Source organism: Carlito syrichta, unplaced genomic scaffold (assembly GCF_000164805.1).
Source record: "Carlito syrichta isolate Samal-C Ts95f unplaced genomic scaffold, Tarsius_syrichta-2.0.1 Scaffold309503, whole genome shotgun sequence".
Taxonomy (NCBI): Eukaryota; Metazoa; Chordata; class Mammalia; order Primates; family Tarsiidae; genus Carlito; species Carlito syrichta.
Genome location: NW_007253599.1, coordinates 71,550 through 90,482, shown reverse-complemented (window position 1 = coordinate 90,482; position 18,933 = coordinate 71,550). Strand labels below are relative to the sequence as shown.

Sequence of the window (18,933 nt, the reverse complement as noted above, 5' to 3'; positions counted from 1 at the left end):
ATGAGAAATGGTACAGTAACAACATTCATTCTTCTGGGACTCACAGATGACCCTCAGCTGCAGGTTCTGATTTTTATCTTCCTATTTCTCACCTACATGTTGAGTGTAACTGGCAACCTGACAATCATCACCCTCACTTTGGTGGATTCCCACCTTAAAACACCTATGTACTTTTTCTTAAAAAATTTCTCCTTCTTAGAAATATCATTCACATCTGCTTGTATTCCTAGATACCTGTATAGCATAGCAACAGGTGACAAAGTCATTACCTACAATGCTTGTGTCATCCAAGTGTTTTTTATCGACCTCTGTGGAGTTACGGAATTTTTTCTCCTGTCTGCCATGTCCTATGACCGCTACGTGGCCATCTGTAAACCCCTGCATTATGTGACCATCATGAGCAACAGAGTCTGTAGGATTCTCATCATCTGCTGTTGGATGGCTGGCTTATGGATAATAATCCCTCCTCTTGGTGTGGGTTTGAATCTAAAATTTTGTGACTCTAACATAATTGATCATTTTGGCTGTGATGCATTTCCCTTAGTGAAAATCTCCTGCTCAGACACATGGTTCATGGAACAGACAGTTATCATCTGTGCTGTGCTGACCCTGAATATGACTTTAACGTGTGTAGTTCTGTCATATGCTTACATCATCAAGACCATTTTCAAATTCCCTGCTGTCCAGCAAAGGAAAAAGGCTTTCTCCACCTGTTCTTCCCACATGATCGTGGTTTCCATCACCTATGGCACATGCATTTTCATCTACATGAATCCTACAGCAAAGGAAGAAGTGACTATTAATAAAATAGTTTCACTGCTCATTTCTTCTATTTCACCTACATTGAACCCATTTATTTATACTCTGAGAAATAATCAAGTTAGGAAAGCTTTCAAAGACGCAATCAAGAGAATTGCATTGCTTTCAACTAAGTAAAAAATAATATTCTTAAAACTTCTCACAAGAAAAGATAAATGTCCACAGACATTTTATTTTTGGAGCATAGCCTTTATTTTTTTTAATGTTATACAACTGAGTTATGTTAGTTTCCTCATACTTTTTAAAACTAGCTTTCACTGAGTCCTGCTTAGGCTCTCTTTGTGTCTTTACAATGTCTGATGGTTTCACATGTCATGAAGAGAACATCTAAATATATTTCTCAAAATATCATTTTGAAATAAAATTTACCTCATAATATTATATTTTAATATATAATAAACTTCATTACTCTACTCAGGAAAATACAGGGTAAAATCCTTTGTAGTTCTTCTCAAATACACACAGCACTAAAATTCAAACACATGTAATGAAAGTTATTTTGTGTAAAATATCTAAAATGAATAAATTTTAAATGCCTGTGGAAAAACAATAGCACTTCCAATATTGAGAAAATAGAGAAAACTATTACTATTTCAAACACATGGAAGCACTGGATAAATTTAATAAATATTTTTCAATCTATAGCTGAAAGCCTACAAAGTTGTAAATAAAGGGGTCAAAAACAAAAATTCAATTGAAATTGGAGCAATAACCCACAAGATGACTTGTGAATGCTCAGAAGAGCACAGACTGGAAAACTGGGAGTGATGGGGTCCATTATGGATCCCAAAGTCTTGGGTTTAGTCTCAGGATCAGTGTGGTGAGAACACTTGAAATGATGCAATAACAAGTCAGAACTGTGAAATTGTTGCACACTCACTGAAAGCTTGAATTAAAAATCATTTCTATTTCCACTGAAAGACTACATTTGTTTTTTCCTGAAAAATACTGTCTGCCACATACACAGCTATGAATCAAGAGAAAAACATTTCTAAGGGTGCTTGATAGCCTGTGCCTATAAATTCAGCGTTTACGAAAACAAATTGAGGTTTTAAAGTCCAAATTATCTCATAATAATCTAAACAGTAAGATATAAAGAATTGAAAAATCCACGCAAATATAAGTGGTGTATTTTCATATCAAATTAACTAATTGCTATATAAAAAGCAATGAAATGCAGACATGTCATTGAAAATTAACTGGAGTCCCAAAAACCTAGTCAAAAGGAATTCTGTTGTCTTAAATTTATCATCATTTACATAAATGTAAACTAGACCAAAAGAGAGGAAATCCTGCTTATCCTAATAAGTGTGAGAAATATATAATAAACAAAAGTTTAAAATGTAACTTCTTAAAGGTAGAAAATGGAATCTACTAAATAAGTTAAAGAAATAGAAAAGCTAGTTATTTGAAAAATATGATATCATAGATATATACCATGCCAATGAATGTGTATAAGTAAAAACCAGATGTGCTCAATATTTTTTTGAAAGATCTTGGGCATGCAATAGCAGAAGAAAACAAAATAATCAGGAAAAATATGTACAAGAATAAACAAAACAATTGTATTTGAGTGATTATAAAGTTATTGTATTAACATTTTGCTTTTCTGAAATGGAGACATATCATATAATGAATGATATCTACCATTTTCATAGTTTGATTGCAATATTTTCTTTTCATTAATGGTACATGAAATAATTGCATGTCTTAGAATTGATGGTGTCTTAAAATTGATGAAATGTGACCGGGTATGGTGGCTCACAACTGTAATCCCAGTACTTTCAGAGATGGAGTTGAGAGGATTGCCTGAGTCCAGAGGTTTGAGAGCAGCCTGGGCAACTTTGACTAGACTTCATGTCTACAACAAATTTTTTAGAAAATTAGCCAGGCATGGCAGCGGGTGCCTGTAGTGCCAGCTACTTGGAAGGCTGAAGTGGAAGGATCACCTGAGCTCAGCAACTCAAGACTGCCATAGCCATGAGTATGTGACTGAACTCCAACCTGGGCAACAGAGTGAGACTTTGACTGGAAAAAAAATTTTTTTGATAAAGTTGGATTTTTTTATACTGAGGACATTCTTGCATATCCAAAAAGTTCAAGAAACAGTCATAAAATTAGAAGAATTAATAAAATAATTTGATATTCTAGCTGGAAAAAAATGAGAAAATATTTTTAAATCAGTACACTGTAATAGAAATAAGCATCAGCAAATCAATGAGCAAATATTATTTCACTCATAATAGTTATAAAAATTAACTGTCAAGAGAATAAATTTAACATAAAAGCAGATTGTATAGATAAAGAAAAGTATAAAATCTTTTAAAAGAATAAAAATATAATCTGAACCAAAAAATCAATATTCTTGGATAGAAAATTTTAATATGAGAATGTGCATATTCGTTGTATGTATAGAATATATATTGCAAAAATTTTATTGATTGATTTATGGACACTGAACATGTAGAATACTAAAGGGAGAGAAATTATAGTGCAGATTGTCCGCAGCAGGAAATAAATTATGAAATCAGAGAGAAGAAAAGGTTAAGTGAGACTTAAAACATCCAAATAAAACATTGAAGGGGGACCCAAAAAAACAAGAATTTACTTATTGAAAACTTGTGTATTTATTCTTACATGTTTAAACCTCAATCACCTTCAAAATATTGTTTGTTTGAAGCAATACACCTATTGAGATGCTTTTTCCACAGCTCAAAACCATTTTTGAACTCATCAATTCTGATGCCTTTTAGCGTTTCTGATATTTTTTTGTTTCACCTCTTCCACATCAGCCTAACATTTCTCTTTGAGGCCTTTTTTCATGTAGGAAAACCAAAAAAAAAGTCGCTCCGGGTAATACTGGATAAATAGGGAAGGTGGAACCTAGGAGTCATACCGGTTTTGGTCAAAAATTGCTGAGCACTCAGCATGGTGTGGGCAGATGCATTGTGTTTTGTTTTGTTTTGTTTTGTTTTGTTTTGTTTTGTTTTGTTTTGTTTTTTGAGTTGGAGTCTCACTCTGTCACTCAGACTGGAGGGTAATGGCTCACTCCCGGCCACTGCAGCCTCTACCTGCTGTGGCTCAGGTGATATTTTCATCTCAGACTTCCAAGTAGCTGGAACTACAGTCTCACACCACCACACCCAGCTAAATTTTTTTGATTTATTGTAGAGGTGAGGTCTCACTAAGTTGCCCAGGCTAGTCTCAGACCTGCGGGCTCAGAGAATCCTCTTAGATCCTTGACCTTTCAAAGTGCTGGAATTATAGGCGTTAACCACCATGCCAGCTAGGCAGGTGCCTTGTAATAGTGGAAGACCTAGTTACTTGTTTTCCATATCTCGGGACATTACTTTCACAAACCGTGGCTCAACCTTCTCAAAGCTTCCAGATAAAAACTTTAGTTGACCGTTTGATCCAGAGGAACAAATTCTGAGTGTACTCCAAGGATCTCACCCTCCAAAAAACTAATTCTAAATTTTTGGGTTTCCCCTCATGTCTGTATAATTTGGGGTATAAACATACATAATTTATACCCCAAATTAAAAGGCATCAAAACTGATACACACACATACATATGCATATATATATTTGGATGTATGTAATAGTTTTTAAACTATTTGGATGTATGTAAAATTTTTTAAGCTATTTGGTTGTATGTAACATTTCTTAAACTAGATTTTCATCTACAGAATAAGAGTGTCAAATGTTTGCTATCATTTAAAAATAATAAACTGCAGTTTATTTTGTTAAGTTCAAATCACTCATTTAGTAAACAAAAAATGCAAAAAAGAAAGCATTAACGCTTTGTGTAAATGTTTTTGTGAGCAGGAGCATTGATGTGAAAATATATAAACCCATCTGTTAATATTGATCACATCAGGAGAAGAAAATTTAAAGAAAGATGATTGTCTCTTCATGTGGTGTTACTCTGTTGAATTATTCCACTCATTGCAGCCAGAACAAAATTATAAATATACATGTATTTGAAAAGATGAAGAATTTATTGCAGGATTGCAATAAACCAAAACTAAGAAACTACATTAAGGTTTTAATTAATAAGAAACTGTAAACACAATATATTCATTTTAGATATACTACCTAGCAGTTAAAAGAAATAAATAAGAATTTTATTTCTTTATTTTTATTTTTAAAGAAAATAGTTTCTTTAAAAATTAAATTAGACAGAGAAAGAGAAAATTCACTTCCCCAAGGTAGGGAAGGGGGCGGAATTTCATTTTTTAAAAGCTCAATTATCTTCAAATGGGCTGGGAACTTATCTCTAGATCTGTTTCTTTATAACTCATACTAGAATATGGAAAACCAATAAAGCAATCAATTTCTAATATTTGTAAATGAAAAGTACAGTTTTAAAAAATCAATATAATGAATCAGTTCATTAATCTCTCCTATAATGAACAACTCACTTATTTTTCCTAAATTATCATTTGAACTCATGCAAATACATGTATTTGATATGTTTCAATGCATCGCATTATTGTCCTTCTTGACACTCAAATTGGCCTATTTTTGAACAATGAGCCCTTCCAGGTTTGTTTGAAAGTCCTTGTGATACAAAAATCGTAATTTTGATAGCTCCTGGCTTTTTGGCATGACAAAATGCTCCAGGCTCAGTTGTTCACCACCGTGACAAATGTAATAACAATAACCTCTCAAAGACATCCAATGCCTATTCTTTAGAATCTGAAGACTACGTTACCTTATGTGGTAAAAAGGACTTTATAAGCCGGGCTCTGTGCCTCAGCCTGTCATCCCACGCCTTTGGGAGGCTGAGGTGAGTGGATTGCCTGAGCCCATGGGTTCGAGACCCGCCTGGGCAGCGAGACCTCATCTCTACAATAAATCAAAAAATCAGCCGGGCGTGGTAGCACATGCCTATAATTCTGGCTACTTGGAAGGCTGAGGCGGAAGAATCACCGGAGCCCAGCAGGTCGAGGCTGCGGTGGCCGGGAGCTGCCACTGCACTTCAGTCTGGGCAACAGAGTGAGACTCCAACTCGAAAAAAAAAAAGACTTTACAGATATGATTAAGTCAAGGATCTTGAAAAGGGAAGATTAGTTTAGATTACCAAGGTGGCCCCGAATTAACTGCAAGAGTCTTTATAAGATAAAGAGGAAATCTGAACAGTAAGAGAAAAAGATGTGAGAAGTGAAGCAGAAGTCACAGTGAAACGGTGCCACCAGGCAGTGAATGTTGGCAGCCTTTAGAAGCTGGAAAGGTCACGGATTTTCTCCTTCAGAAGAACACAGTCATGCTGACCAATGTTAGACTTCTCACCTCCAGAACCATAAGGAAATAAATTTGTTTGTGCAACTTGATACACAGCAACACAAAACTGACGCTTTTTCTGCCCCTAAACTGAAATCAACCATCTGTCCAGAGGGTATGGTTTATTCGGTTAGAAATCATACTTAGAAATTACAATAGGAACACTTGTTGCTTTTTGCTATTGATATAGCCATTGTTTCTAACCCTTTTCAGAGGATAGAACCAGAAAATGTAACTTTTTTCACAATATGCTTATTTGAAAAAATTAATAGACTATTTCTTAGAACAGTTTTAGGTTTACAGAAACTGGACAGAAATCACATAGATCCCATATATTTCCTGCCCCTCTTTCTAAAGTATCTCTTGTTATTAACATTTGCATTGATGTGGTGCATTTGTTAAAGTTGATGAATCAATATTAATGCATTATTATTAATTATGTCCACGGTTTACAAAATAGTTCACTCTATTCTGCAAAGTACAGTTCTATAGGTTTTGACAAATGTATGATTTCATTTATCTACCTTTACAGTATCATACATAATATATTCACAGTCCTAAAAATTCCTCTCTGTTTCACCTATCCTCCCATCCTTCCAACTCCTGACAACCACTAACTTTTTTATAGTCTCTATGGTTGTATACTTTTCAGAATGTCATATAGTTGGAATTATACAGTATGTAGCATTTTCAGACTGGCTCCTTTCACTTAGCAATATGAATTTAATTTTCCTCTATGTCTTTTACTGGCTTTTTATTCCATTATATGGATGCATCTGAGAGTTTATTCATTCACCTATTAAATGACATTTTTTACTGATTCCAATTTTCAGCAACTATTTTTTTTTCTCCCCACCCCGTTCCCTTTGGCAACTATTAATAAAGCTGCTATAAACATTCATGTGCAGGTTTTTGCGAGAACATAAGTCTTAAACCCATTTAGGTAATCATCTAGTAGTCTGACTGCAGGTTAGTCAGGTAAGATTATGTTTAACTTTGTAAGAAAATGTAAAACTATCTTCCAAAGTAGCTGTCCCATTTTATATTTTTACCAGCAATGAAAGTTCCTATTGTTTGTCTTGTTTTGTTTTGTTTTTGTTCTTGTTTTTGTTTTTTAAAATTGATTCACTAATAATTTTTATTGATACTTAAATCCTATCTCAAGATACAAAGACCTACCAAATGAACCACATTTCCAAATTTGTGATGATTGACTGTCTAAAACACTTGGGCAATAAATTGGTTTACGTGTGCATGTACATTAAAAGAATTAGAACTCTGAATCTATAAAAACAAATGTTTCCAAGGAAAGTCATTATTATCTACTAATAGAAATAGTTATCATGGAAGTGATGGTGTAATAAGAGTAGTTGTTCAAAAAGGAGAAAATGAAAAATACATAGCAGTCATTGCGCTACAGTATTTCTGAGAGACTGCTGGGCATGTATTACAAATTATATCTGCTCAAAAGCATAAATCACATGTAAAGTAAGATCAGTTTTTCTCCCAAGGATTGATGCATCTAGGTTTCACTGATCTACTCTCTTAGCTCTTGGCCCTACTTTTATGTCATTCTTCCTTATTCTTAAAATGGCTCATTGGCAGATGAGTAGCATTCTTCCTGCCCATAAAATTTTAGAAACTTTAAGGTTTCTTTTCATTTTAACATGTCTTTCATTTTTTTTCTCTTTTAATTTTTATTTTGAAATTGTGGGGTGCAATTCAGGGTTAGTTATACAAATGTTCATTGTGCAGGTACCCTTGTTGATGAGGTGTGCCCCCCTTCCCCAGGCGGATATTGACTACTGTCAATCCCAGCTACCCATGCCTCATCCTCCTCCCCACAGTTTCCCGCTACTTTCAATCCCTTTCCTACAGTAATACGGTAATTGTTCAAGCTCCACTTATGAGTGAGAACTTGTGATACTCAGCTCTTTGTTTCTGTGAAAGATCACTCAGTATCATAAACTCCAATTCCATCCACGTTGCTGCAAAGTTCATGATTTTGTTCTTCTTTATGGCTGCACAATATTCCATTGTATATATGTACCACATTTTTTTTATCCAGTCCTCTTTTGATGGGCAGCACGATTGGTTCCATGTTCTTGCTATTGTGAACAATGCTGACTCACTCTGTTGCCTAGGCTGGAATGCAGTGCCACGCTTACAGTCACCCCAGTGTTGACCTGCTGGGCTCTGGCAATCCTTTGCCTCAGGCTTCCAAGTAGCCAGAACCACAGGCACGTTACCACTCCTGGCTAATTTTTTATTTTATTGTAGAGACAAGATCTGGCCACGTTGCCCGAGCTCGTCTCAAACCCACGGACTCAGGCAATCCACTCGCCTCAGCCTCCCAAAGTGCTGAGATTACAGGCTGAGCCATTGAGCCTGGCCAAAGTTCCTATTGTTCTGTATTCTTGCTTCCCTTGGTGTTGTCAATATTTTGGATTTAGGCCATCCACTAGCTGTATAGCAGTATTTCATTATTGTTTCAATTTGCATTTTCCTAACATTTGATGTATGCATTCTTCTTGTATGCTTATTTGCTGAAAGGTGTGACATAAATTAAATCATGAACTCATAGTGATACTTTCAATTCAAACTCAAAATTTTATGAACTTAGCTTAATTTATTTTACTTACATATTTAAGAAATAATAAATGAATACATGATTTATCTTTCTAGATTCTTCTTGGAGTTCATCATTAGAGGGACATATTGCTAGCTATATATATTACTAAATGAAGAGATTTAAATTGACAACCAATAAGTAATGATTCCAGATGATAGTGCCATTAACCTATTGCAAGGGATAAAGCAGGAATTTGACAAATTTAGCCTGTGACAGGTAACTTCATTCCTTTTCCCAAACCACAAATGCATTTTTCCTTCCAAAGCATTAGGAAAGCTAAGGGCTAAAGTGACATGGTCTGGCTTTTTTGCGAATATTAAGGCACAACTAATTTAATGCTATACAAAGACTATGGTGAGGGCTTTTATCAGAAGTGCTCTCCAATCTTGAAATGCTTTATGTAATCTTGTTATTGGGAAGGAAAAACATATTAATGGACCAGTAATGTACCTGTTAGCATGGAAGAGCACAATGGAAAACATGTTTCAAAAAAAAGAGGGTTAAAAAAATAATAAATGTCTCAACAAGGTAGAGTCATTTAAATGGATTCTGAAAAATGGTCCTAAAAAGGAGAAAACTGGTGAAGTTTCACTAATGAGTTAATAGCACATAATCAGTATTTGGAGAGTTTGGCATTCATTCTTAAAACACCATGGCATTTCCATACCTAAAAATGACACAGTAAATTTTGTCTATTTATCTTATTTCTGAGAAATTCAAACCCCATTTGGACAACATGACTTAGAAGGGAAAAAAATTAAAAATAAAAAACTCTTTGAAATGAATGAAAACAAAAGCACAACATACCAAAAGGTATGAGAAGCAGCTAAAGCCATGTTTGGAGAGAAATTTATAGCTGCAAACTCCTAAAGTAAAATAAAAAAATTTTTAAAAATGGCTAAAGATTTGAAATTAATAACTAACTTTCCACCTAAGCAAATTATAAGAAGAACACTCTAACACCAAAGGAAGTTGAAAGAAGGAAAGTATAGAGATTAGAGTGGAAATAAATGAAATAAAGAATAGAAGAATGTTAGAAAAAATCAATAAAATTAAAAGTTGGTTATTTGAAAATATCAACAAAATTGATACATGATTTAGTAGACAGAATGAAAAGTTTCAAGATACTAAAATCAGGAATAAAAGAAGAGACATTACTACGAAATCTACAATGATAAAAAGAAAGATAAAGAAATACTAAGAATAACTGTAAACTTGTTAGATAACCTAGAAAAAATGAACAAATTCCTAGAAAGACAGAAAACCAGACTGATTCAAGAAGAAACAGAAAATTTTAGTAGAAACATTTTTAAAACTTTCTGTGGCAGGATTTTAGAGAGAGAAGCAGGACACTGAGGCTACTTTGCCTAGAAACAGTGTTTATTCATGCATGCACAGGCTCAGCAGATTCACACCCAAAAGCTGAGCCCTGAGCACAGAGGAGGGCATTGCTTTTTGTTCATTTTTAGCTTCTTTGTCCCAGCCCCATAAGGCTTACATGTTAGTAACATACATTCTGACTGGGTATTTCACAGCTCAATTTTGCAGCAGAGCTACACGTGCACACTACAGATTGGGGGTTACATTCCTTTCTAACATAAATCTTGCTAAAAGAGCTCTTATTGTATGGTGCTAGAAGGATTCTTTCACTATTCTGGGAAGGCTTTTATCTTACTTTACTAGGAGGGCCCTTTCTCTATCCTGGGAAGGCCTTCAGCATACAAGCTCCCATCCAGTCTGAAGGAAGTACAGTGTGGGCTACTTACCCACATATTCAATATAGCCCATTAGGGGCCTGCCATTTGATGTCTGCGTCAACAGCATTCCTTGCCTGTCAGAGGGGAAGGGGAAGTTAGACAAAGGGTGAGGGCTTGGTTCAGGGTAGTCTTGGGGACCCCCACCATTGGGTTTTGTTGGTAGTGGCATTATAGAACCTCTGGCCTAGGCATGTTAGGCTCCCAACAGGAGTGTTAAACTTCTTTCCCCATCAGGCAAGGCAGTTTATTCCTATAACTGAGGTTTTAAGTAGCCAAATTTCTTTGGCAGGGTTAGGGTACCCCGTTTCATTGTGGGGCTCATGGGGGTCCAGCCCTCTAGTTTCCCATGGCCATTTATCTTCCATATTATTTCCTCCACATACATAGCAAGAAGAGAGCTTTAAGGACTGGGCAATAGTTTCTGCCAAGGCCAGGAACAGATTTCTGGTCATGGCAGAGATGGGAGCCGGACTACTTTCTATTTCTTTATAAAAGGAGTAAAAGACCTCATGGGAAGAGACCTGAAGTGGAATTGTGACCCTTTTGAAGTACAGTATGGTCCCCAGGTCAAAACCTTGTCCATGGATGCATATGCCAATCCTTTCTGGATTTTCCAGGTTAAGGATGGTAAAATTGGCAGGATTACAGGTCCCTGATTTACAATCCGAGGTGGCAAGCCCCTTTTGAAGAAGAGCAACTTTATCTTGGCCCTTCCAAGTGGCCTATGAAATACAACTTCAATGAAGACAAAATAATTCAGCATAATCATTACATGGGGGCCATATTCCTGCAGGCTATTCACACATATATTTATCATTAAGCCTATATTCTCTTTCCCAGGCTAAACTCCCACATGAGAAAGTACCGGTGTCATGGGTTATAGCATACCTTCAGGTTTCATTTACAGCTGTACAGACATCAAAAAACACCAACATTGACCAGTGGGCATTGGTGATCAGGGTTCAGTTAATTAAATATCCTTTTTCCTTGGTGCAATAGACCTCTAATCATTCTTCACTCAGGGGGTATTATGGGTTGAAACAGGTGTACTTATTCCCTTGCTGACACACAGAATAGGTAGTCTTATTATGCCTGCAGGTCCCTGAAATTGTTCCCTGGCAAGAGAAATGGGTCTGGTAAAGAGGGTCCAGGTAACTCCTTGGCCTGACCTGGTTGTGCAAATACAATACATGGGTTACATGAAGTAGAGGGCTTTGAAATCACAAGAGGTAGTCAGATTAGTAACAATAAGCAACGGTTATACATCCTGTCCAAAAGAGGTAAAAGAGTACTAACAGTAACCTTTCACCACAGGTCCAGCTGCCTGGAGCAACCGTTGCCAAACCTGCAATGAAAACCAAGCCAAGCATTACAGCAACAGACAATAGCAAGGGATGACACTGCATCACTCTAAAAACACAGTCCATGTGTTTGTTTGATTTCTCAAGTCTCTGCCATGCATAGGTTAGTCAGTTTCCATAGTGACTAAAGCAGGGTTGTAGGCCTCTAAGATCCTGGGGACATGGTTTGTTTTCTTCTGACTGTCAACTTCCCGAATGTTGATGGATTAGCAGTGCACTCCCAGTATCGGAAGGCCAGTTTTACTCTGCTGTGATGAATCCAGGGGCCCACCTCAGCTACCTTTATTGCAGTGGGGGTAGGCATAATAACACTAAATGGACCTCTCCAACGGGGCTTTAGAGCCTGGATGTTCCATTTCATTACCCATACATCATCTCTTGGTTTAAAGGGATGAGTATCTGTGGTTAAGCTTACAGGTAACCACTCTTTAACCCAATGATGTATACCGGTGAGGGCTGAGTCTAGAGCCTACATCTGCTGTCTTAGAGTAAAATTACTCACCTCCTTTAAATCTCCCTTTATGCATTTAACAATGAGGGGAGGGCGTCCATAAAGAATTTCTAAAGGGGAGAACACTTTCTGCTTAGTGGGGCTAGACCTGATTCTTAGCAAAGCAATTAGCAACAGCTGGTCCCATCACAAATGAGTTCCCTGACACAGTTTACTTAGCTGCAGTTTTAGAGTCTAGTTCATCCTTTCCACTTTTCCAGAACTCTGAGGGTGATAGGCACTGTGTAATTTCCATGTGATTCCTAAACCCCTTGCCACCAATTGTATTACTTCAGCTACAAATGTTGGTTCATTGTCTGATCCTATAGTGATTGGGATTCCAAACTGGGGGATGATTTCTTTTAGAAGCAGCCTTGCTACTTCATGTGACTTTTCAGTGCAGGTAGGACAGGCCTCTACCCAACTTGAGAAAGTACACACAAAAACTAACATATATTTGCAGGCTCAGCCCCAGGGAAGCTCAGTGACATCCACAACTATGTTTTTAAATGGGCCCCCTCCAACACTCTGCACTCCCCGAGTGATTTTAGGCCTTTGCCACAGATTATTTCGGGCACCTACTTCACATTTCTCACATAATGCACAGGCTATGCTGGAGAGTTGGGGAATGTAAAAGTGCTGGCCTAATGTGTCTCGAGAGCTGTCCAGCCCATATGGGATTCTTGATGAAAATGCTTGACGAAGGGGCCAAAGCCTCAGGGACGGTGACTTGCCCGTCCTTAGATCTCCACCCAGGAGACAATTCCTATCCTCAGTTTTGAACCAAGTTTGCTCATGCTGTGAATAATTAGGGTCCCATTCTGCCAATGGATTTGGGAACAACGCAGCAACCAAAATTGCCAGCCCTGTTGTTCCCTGGGAGGTCATGAGCTTTGCCTCCTGGTCCACCTTACGGTTTTCTTGAGCGACCATTGTGTCTCCCCTCTGGTGTCCCTGGCAATGCATAACTGTACCTTCTTAGGGGCCCATCTAAGAGCTCAAGAATATCTTTACCATATTTTATGTCTTTGCCTCCTGAGCTGATTAAGACCTTCTCCTTATCCAAAGCCCCATGTGTATGGAAGGTGGTGAAGGCATATTTAGAGTCAGTGTATATATTGACATTGATTCCTGCTGCTGGTTGGAGGGCTCAAGTTAGCACAATTAATTTTGCCATTTGTGCTGAAGTCTTTTTTGGCAGAGGCTTTGCCCCAGTGGTGGACTGCAGGGTTACTACAGAGTATCCTGCAAGCCACTCTCCCTCCCTTATGAAGCTGCTGCCATCAGTGAAATATTCCACATCAGGGTTCCTGAGAGGCTGCTCCATCAAGTCAGGTCACCTGGAAAATACCTCATCCATGACCTCAATGCAATCATGACAGGGCTGACCTGGCTCAGTAGGCAGCAAGGTTGCAGGGTTGAGAGTCTACACTACTTCAAGTGAATGAGTGGACTCTTACATAACATTCCCTGGTATTTGACCATTCAAGCATTAGTCAGCCAGTATTGCCCCTTATATTCCATTAATGTCAACACTGAGTGTGGCACCCAGACCATTAGTTTTTGTCCCATAGTCAATTTGTCAGCTTCTGCCACTAGAAGGGCCATGGCAGCAAGTGCCCATAGGCAAGGCAAGCAGCCTTGAGCAAAAGAGTCAAACTGCTTGGAGAGGTATGCTACCGGGCGGTGCCAGGATCCTAGCATTTGGGTCAAGACCCCTACTGCTATTCTAGTACACTCATGTACATACAGGAAAAAAGGCTTGGATATGTCTTGGGGTCCCAGCTGGCTGTGTTAACAAGGGTTTGCTTAATTTTCTCAAAGGCCTTCTATTCTGCTTGTTCCCATAACATAGGCTCTCATTTTCTCCTCTTTGTGGGTTCATAGAGAGGCTTTGCCAGCAGTGAAAAGTTAGTTATCCAAATTCTACAAAACCCTGCAGCCCCAAGAAATTCACAAACATGACATCTGGTAGTCAGAACTGGAATGGAGCAGACAGCTTGCTTGCTTTCTGAGCCGAGCTGACATTGCCCTGGGATAAATGGAAGCCGGGGTATTTTACCTTCTTTTAGCAGATTTGGGCCTTTTTCTTTGAAACTTTGTAGCTGGTCTTCCACAGGAGGGTAAGGAACTGCTGCGTTCCTTCCATACAGTTCTCCCATGTTCATCCGGTCAGCAGCAGATGATCCACATATTGGAGCAGCATACAGCCATACTGATCTGCTGGGAAGGCCTTTAAGTCAGAAGCTAATGCTGTACCAAAAAGGGTAGGTGCAGGAGTCCAGCTCCTGCAAGGGTCGGAGGTCACTGGAGGAGAGACGGCTTTGGCGAATAAAGAAAGAAAGAAAGGGACTGGAGACAAAGAAAGGGACTGGGCTCCTGTTTAGAATTGAACAGAAGCCGTTTATTGGAGGTTTACAGCGGGTATTTATCCCCAAATTTTACACAGTCAAACAATTAAACTCACATGCTTTTCACGTGAACACAAAGCCAGGTGCATGAGGGGTATCCCCCTCCCCCCAGCTGGTCTTTCAGGCATGAGGAAAAGCAAACCCCAAATTGCCTTTCTGCTCCAATATGTTCTTAGCAATCAATAACCTTTACAACACACAACATCTTACAAAATCACACAACACCTTACAAAATAGCTAACCTATCCTATTAACTTTCCTATTCTATGCTAATTTCCACGAATCTTAACTTACACAATTGCTATGGAAACCTATAACAAATATAGCCTTAACCAGTTCCTAAAGAATGTGGCCCAGTCCAAAGATCACATTGGGCGCTCCAGAATGTGGCCCAGTCCAAAGTTCACAGTGGACCACTTCTTAGAACAATTGATTATAATCTCTTAACAAAATGACTACTCTAAAATCCTATATGTCTACCTTAACTTCTATATGAATTTCTTAATTCTAATCATAATACAAAAAGTCTGTTATCAGCAATAGGGCTCTCAAATGTGACCCAAGTTTGAACTATGAATTGTATCAAGGCCAAAACCGCAGTCTGTGAAAAAATGGGAACAATGAGTTTCTAAAGTTAGCTGTGTTCCTCCCAGTCTCAGAGTTTCATGCTTGAGCTTACAGGAGTTTTTTCTGGTTATAGTGTTAAGCAAAAAAAGGGAGAGGAAACGGGGTCAACAGCTCCCAAACGCATCCTAGTGGTCTCGAGCCCTCCCTGATCCCTAAAGCTCAGTGGGCCTCCGCGGCTGGCTCCCAACAGGTAGGGGAATTTTTGAACCCTTGGGGCAATCTATTCTAAGGCAATTGGCTTTTATCACTGTTTTCAGAATTTTCCCTTTGAAAAGCAAAAATTGGCTGACTCTGAGGAGCCAAGTAGATACAAAGGAAAGTATCTTTGAGGTCAAAATAGATAAAGAAGGTGACTTCATGGGGATGAGAGTGTAGGGGCTGGGGACAACCAGATGCAAAATAACAGTGGCTTGGTTTACTACTCATAAGGATTGAACTGGTCTGTAATCATCTGTCCCCTGTCTCTGAACTGGCAGTAATAGCATATTCCAGGACCACTGACAGGGCCAGAGAATCCCGTATTTTATAAGTCTCTCCAGGTGCCTAGGGTCCAACCTATGCCTTGTGAGGGGTGAAATACTGTTTCTGATGAGTGGGCACAGCTCCCAACTTTAGTTTTATTACTACTTGGGGATATGTTCCAGGTTAGTCCAGGGATTCTACTCAGTCTATACCCTGGGCATCTTAAAGTGAAGTTCAGGTCCTTGCCGTGGCTCTTCCAGGAAACTATAGAGGCACTACTCATCCCCTCAGAGAACTGTAAGAGTCATGATCTTTGCTTCAGGATTCCCCAGGGACAAACCTGCCTGGCCATTGGAGTAGAAAGTTATTTGGGATTGCAGCTTTCCCAAGAGGAGCTGACCCATTAAAGTCACTGAACAATCTGGGAGGTACAGGAATTCATGGACAACTAGATTACATCGCCAGGGCTGTAAAAAGGGGTGGTGGGCCCGGTCACCCATGCCTTCCACAATGGTAGCTTGTCTTGGTGAAAGAGGGTCCACAGGTTGGGTTACTACAGAATGTTCTGCCCCAGTAACTACCATGAAGGCAAGGGGCCTGCCCCAAGAGTCATTCAGACCACAGGCTCCTGGAGACCTAGCAAAATGGAGCCTGGTCTGTCCTAGCCTTCCCCATAGTTTTCCATGACAGCTAGACCAGTGGAATGATTCTTGGGGGCCATGTACGGTTGGGGATACAGGCTGGTATTGTCCATGAACCACCTGGCTTCTGCCTCTTCCCTGAGGAGTCGGAAAAAATCTTCTGGCTCCAGACATTCATTTTTCCAGTGTCCCTCTTGGAAACAGCGTGCACATTGACTCTGCCCCAGTCTCATCATTGGGCAGAGTGGCCTTTCTTGCTGGCCCACTGCTTGCCTTAGCCTTGGCCTCAGCCTTGGTCTGGCAGGGCAGCTCCCTGGGTACATCACTCTGCCAAAACAACAGCAAGCAGGTCTGCTTTCTTTTTCATTTTTTGTTCTGCCTCTCTTCTGGCCTCTCAGTCTCAGTTGATAAATACCTTTGTCACAACCTCTTTCAGCTGGCTAGCATTCATCTCAGCAAAGCCCTCTAACTTTTGTAACTTGTACCAGATGTCTCCCTGAGCTTGACCAACAAAGGCTGCACTAATCATTCACTGATTTTCAGCTACCTCTGTGTTGAAAGGTGTAAAGAGACAGAATGCCTTGCAAAGCTTCTCATAAAACTGGCTTGAGCTTTCTTTGGGGCCTTGGAGCACCTCTGAGGTTTTGTTCATATTTATGACCTTTCTCCCTCCCTCCTTCTTACCATCCCAAAAGGCCTCTTGATAACACTCAAGCACTTAAAATTCAGTCATCATTAGGGTCTCATTGAGGGTTTTCCTTGGGGAACTGATTTTGAGCATATGCTTGTACATTCAGTGTTCCTTCAGGGACATGTTCCTCTAACCACTTAAAAGCAGCCTGAGTAATGCAGTGGTGTTCTTCAGTGTTAAACAAAGTTAAGAGGAGCTGGCAGCAATCATTCCACGTGGGCTTGTGGATCTCAATGATGGACTGCATTAGCTCAATCATGGCCAGAGGCTTCTCAGTATATGCGGGGGTGTGATAGTTCCAGTTCAGGAGGTCAGTGGTAAAAGGTTGATATATAAAAGTACATTGCCCCCTTGGACTGTAGTACAGGGGCCCTCTAGTTTCTCTTAATGGCAGTTGTAAAACACTTGACATTCATGGGGAAGGGGCAGTCAGCAGAATTTCCCTGATGCCTTCCTTCTGAGGTATATGGAGTTAACACTGATAGTTCTGGAGTAGCTGCTGCCTGGGGCATTTCAGGTGGTCTTGGAGAAGGGGTGGATTCTGACCTGATGCCAGCCTCTGGTGTGGCTTCAGCAGCAGCAATTGCAAGAGGTGCAGGCAGCAATGAGGGGTACAGCAGGTTTCTCAGACAGAACAGGCTTTCTCAACTCCAGTCAGCACCTTGAAGGAGCTGTTGCTTGGACCAGTATGATTTTATAACTGTTTTCTAGACAGATTTTATCCAAGGTGGGTGGGAGAGAACTACATCTTGCTAACAGTAAATCTGGGGAAACTGGTCTGGGTGGCCTGGACCCCCCACAATGACATCAAACATCTTACTGACTAGTCTGTTATCCAGTGACCCCTCAGAGGATCGCCCCACTCCAAATGAAGGCCAGAGGGTCCAAAGCTTTCTGGGAGTCAGTTTAATACTGTCATTTCCTGAATATCCCCTTTTGAAATTATTTACCATGCAATCCAGGGGAGTAAGCTTGCTCTGACGGCCACCCATTTCCACCCACTAAAAGACAACAATCACATACAAGACAGGAAGGAATGGGGGATAAGAGTGCTGGACACTTGCTTCACCCATCTCCAGCCATACCCCTCATGGGAATATTTCAAGTACTGTTGGGAGCCAGCCATGGAGGCCCACTGAGCATTTGGGATCAGGAAGGGCCGTTGACCCCGAGACCACTAGAATGTGTTCGGGAGCTATTTGACCCCATTTCCTCCTGCTTTCTACTCAGCACTAACCAGATTAAGCTCCTGTGAGCTCAAAACATAAAAACTCTGAGACCAGGACGAACACAAGCTAACTTTAGAAGCTCATTGCTCCTATTCTTCCACAAACTGCAGTTTTGGCTTTCACACAACTTATAATTCAAACTCATGTCACATCTAAGAGCCTTAGTATTGGTCACAGGCTTCTGGGTCATGATCTTAGGATTTATTGAAGGTGTAAATTGTAGAATATAGTTTTAGAAGACAGCCATTTTGTTGAAAGAATGCGGCTGGGTTACTTGCAGGCAGCCCACCGTGAACTTTGGACTGGGCCACATTCCAAACATTCTGGGCTGGGCCACTTTTGTTTGTAAAGTAAATACTTAAGGTTCTATAGAATTGTTTAGCTTGGTATAAATCAATCAGTTTAGGATGAAAAAGGTTTATAGAATATGTCAGTCACGGATTAGGTTATCCTTTGTTATGGGATTTTAAGATTATCATATGAAAAGGGTTTAAAGGCAATCATTGATTAAGTTTTCATGGATTAAG

The 18,933-nt window shown here is 39.4% G+C and overlaps 1 protein-coding gene across 1 annotated transcript; it reads left to right on the top strand.

Annotated features, from left to right (window-relative positions):
- LOC103269832 (olfactory receptor 6C2-like) lies at window positions 1-936 on the top strand. The gene has a single exon (XM_008067388.1). It carries the CDS (start codon window positions 1-3, stop codon window positions 934-936), a length of 936 nt encoding a protein of 311 aa, XP_008065579.1.
- Window positions 937-18,933: the final 17,997 nt, after the last annotated feature.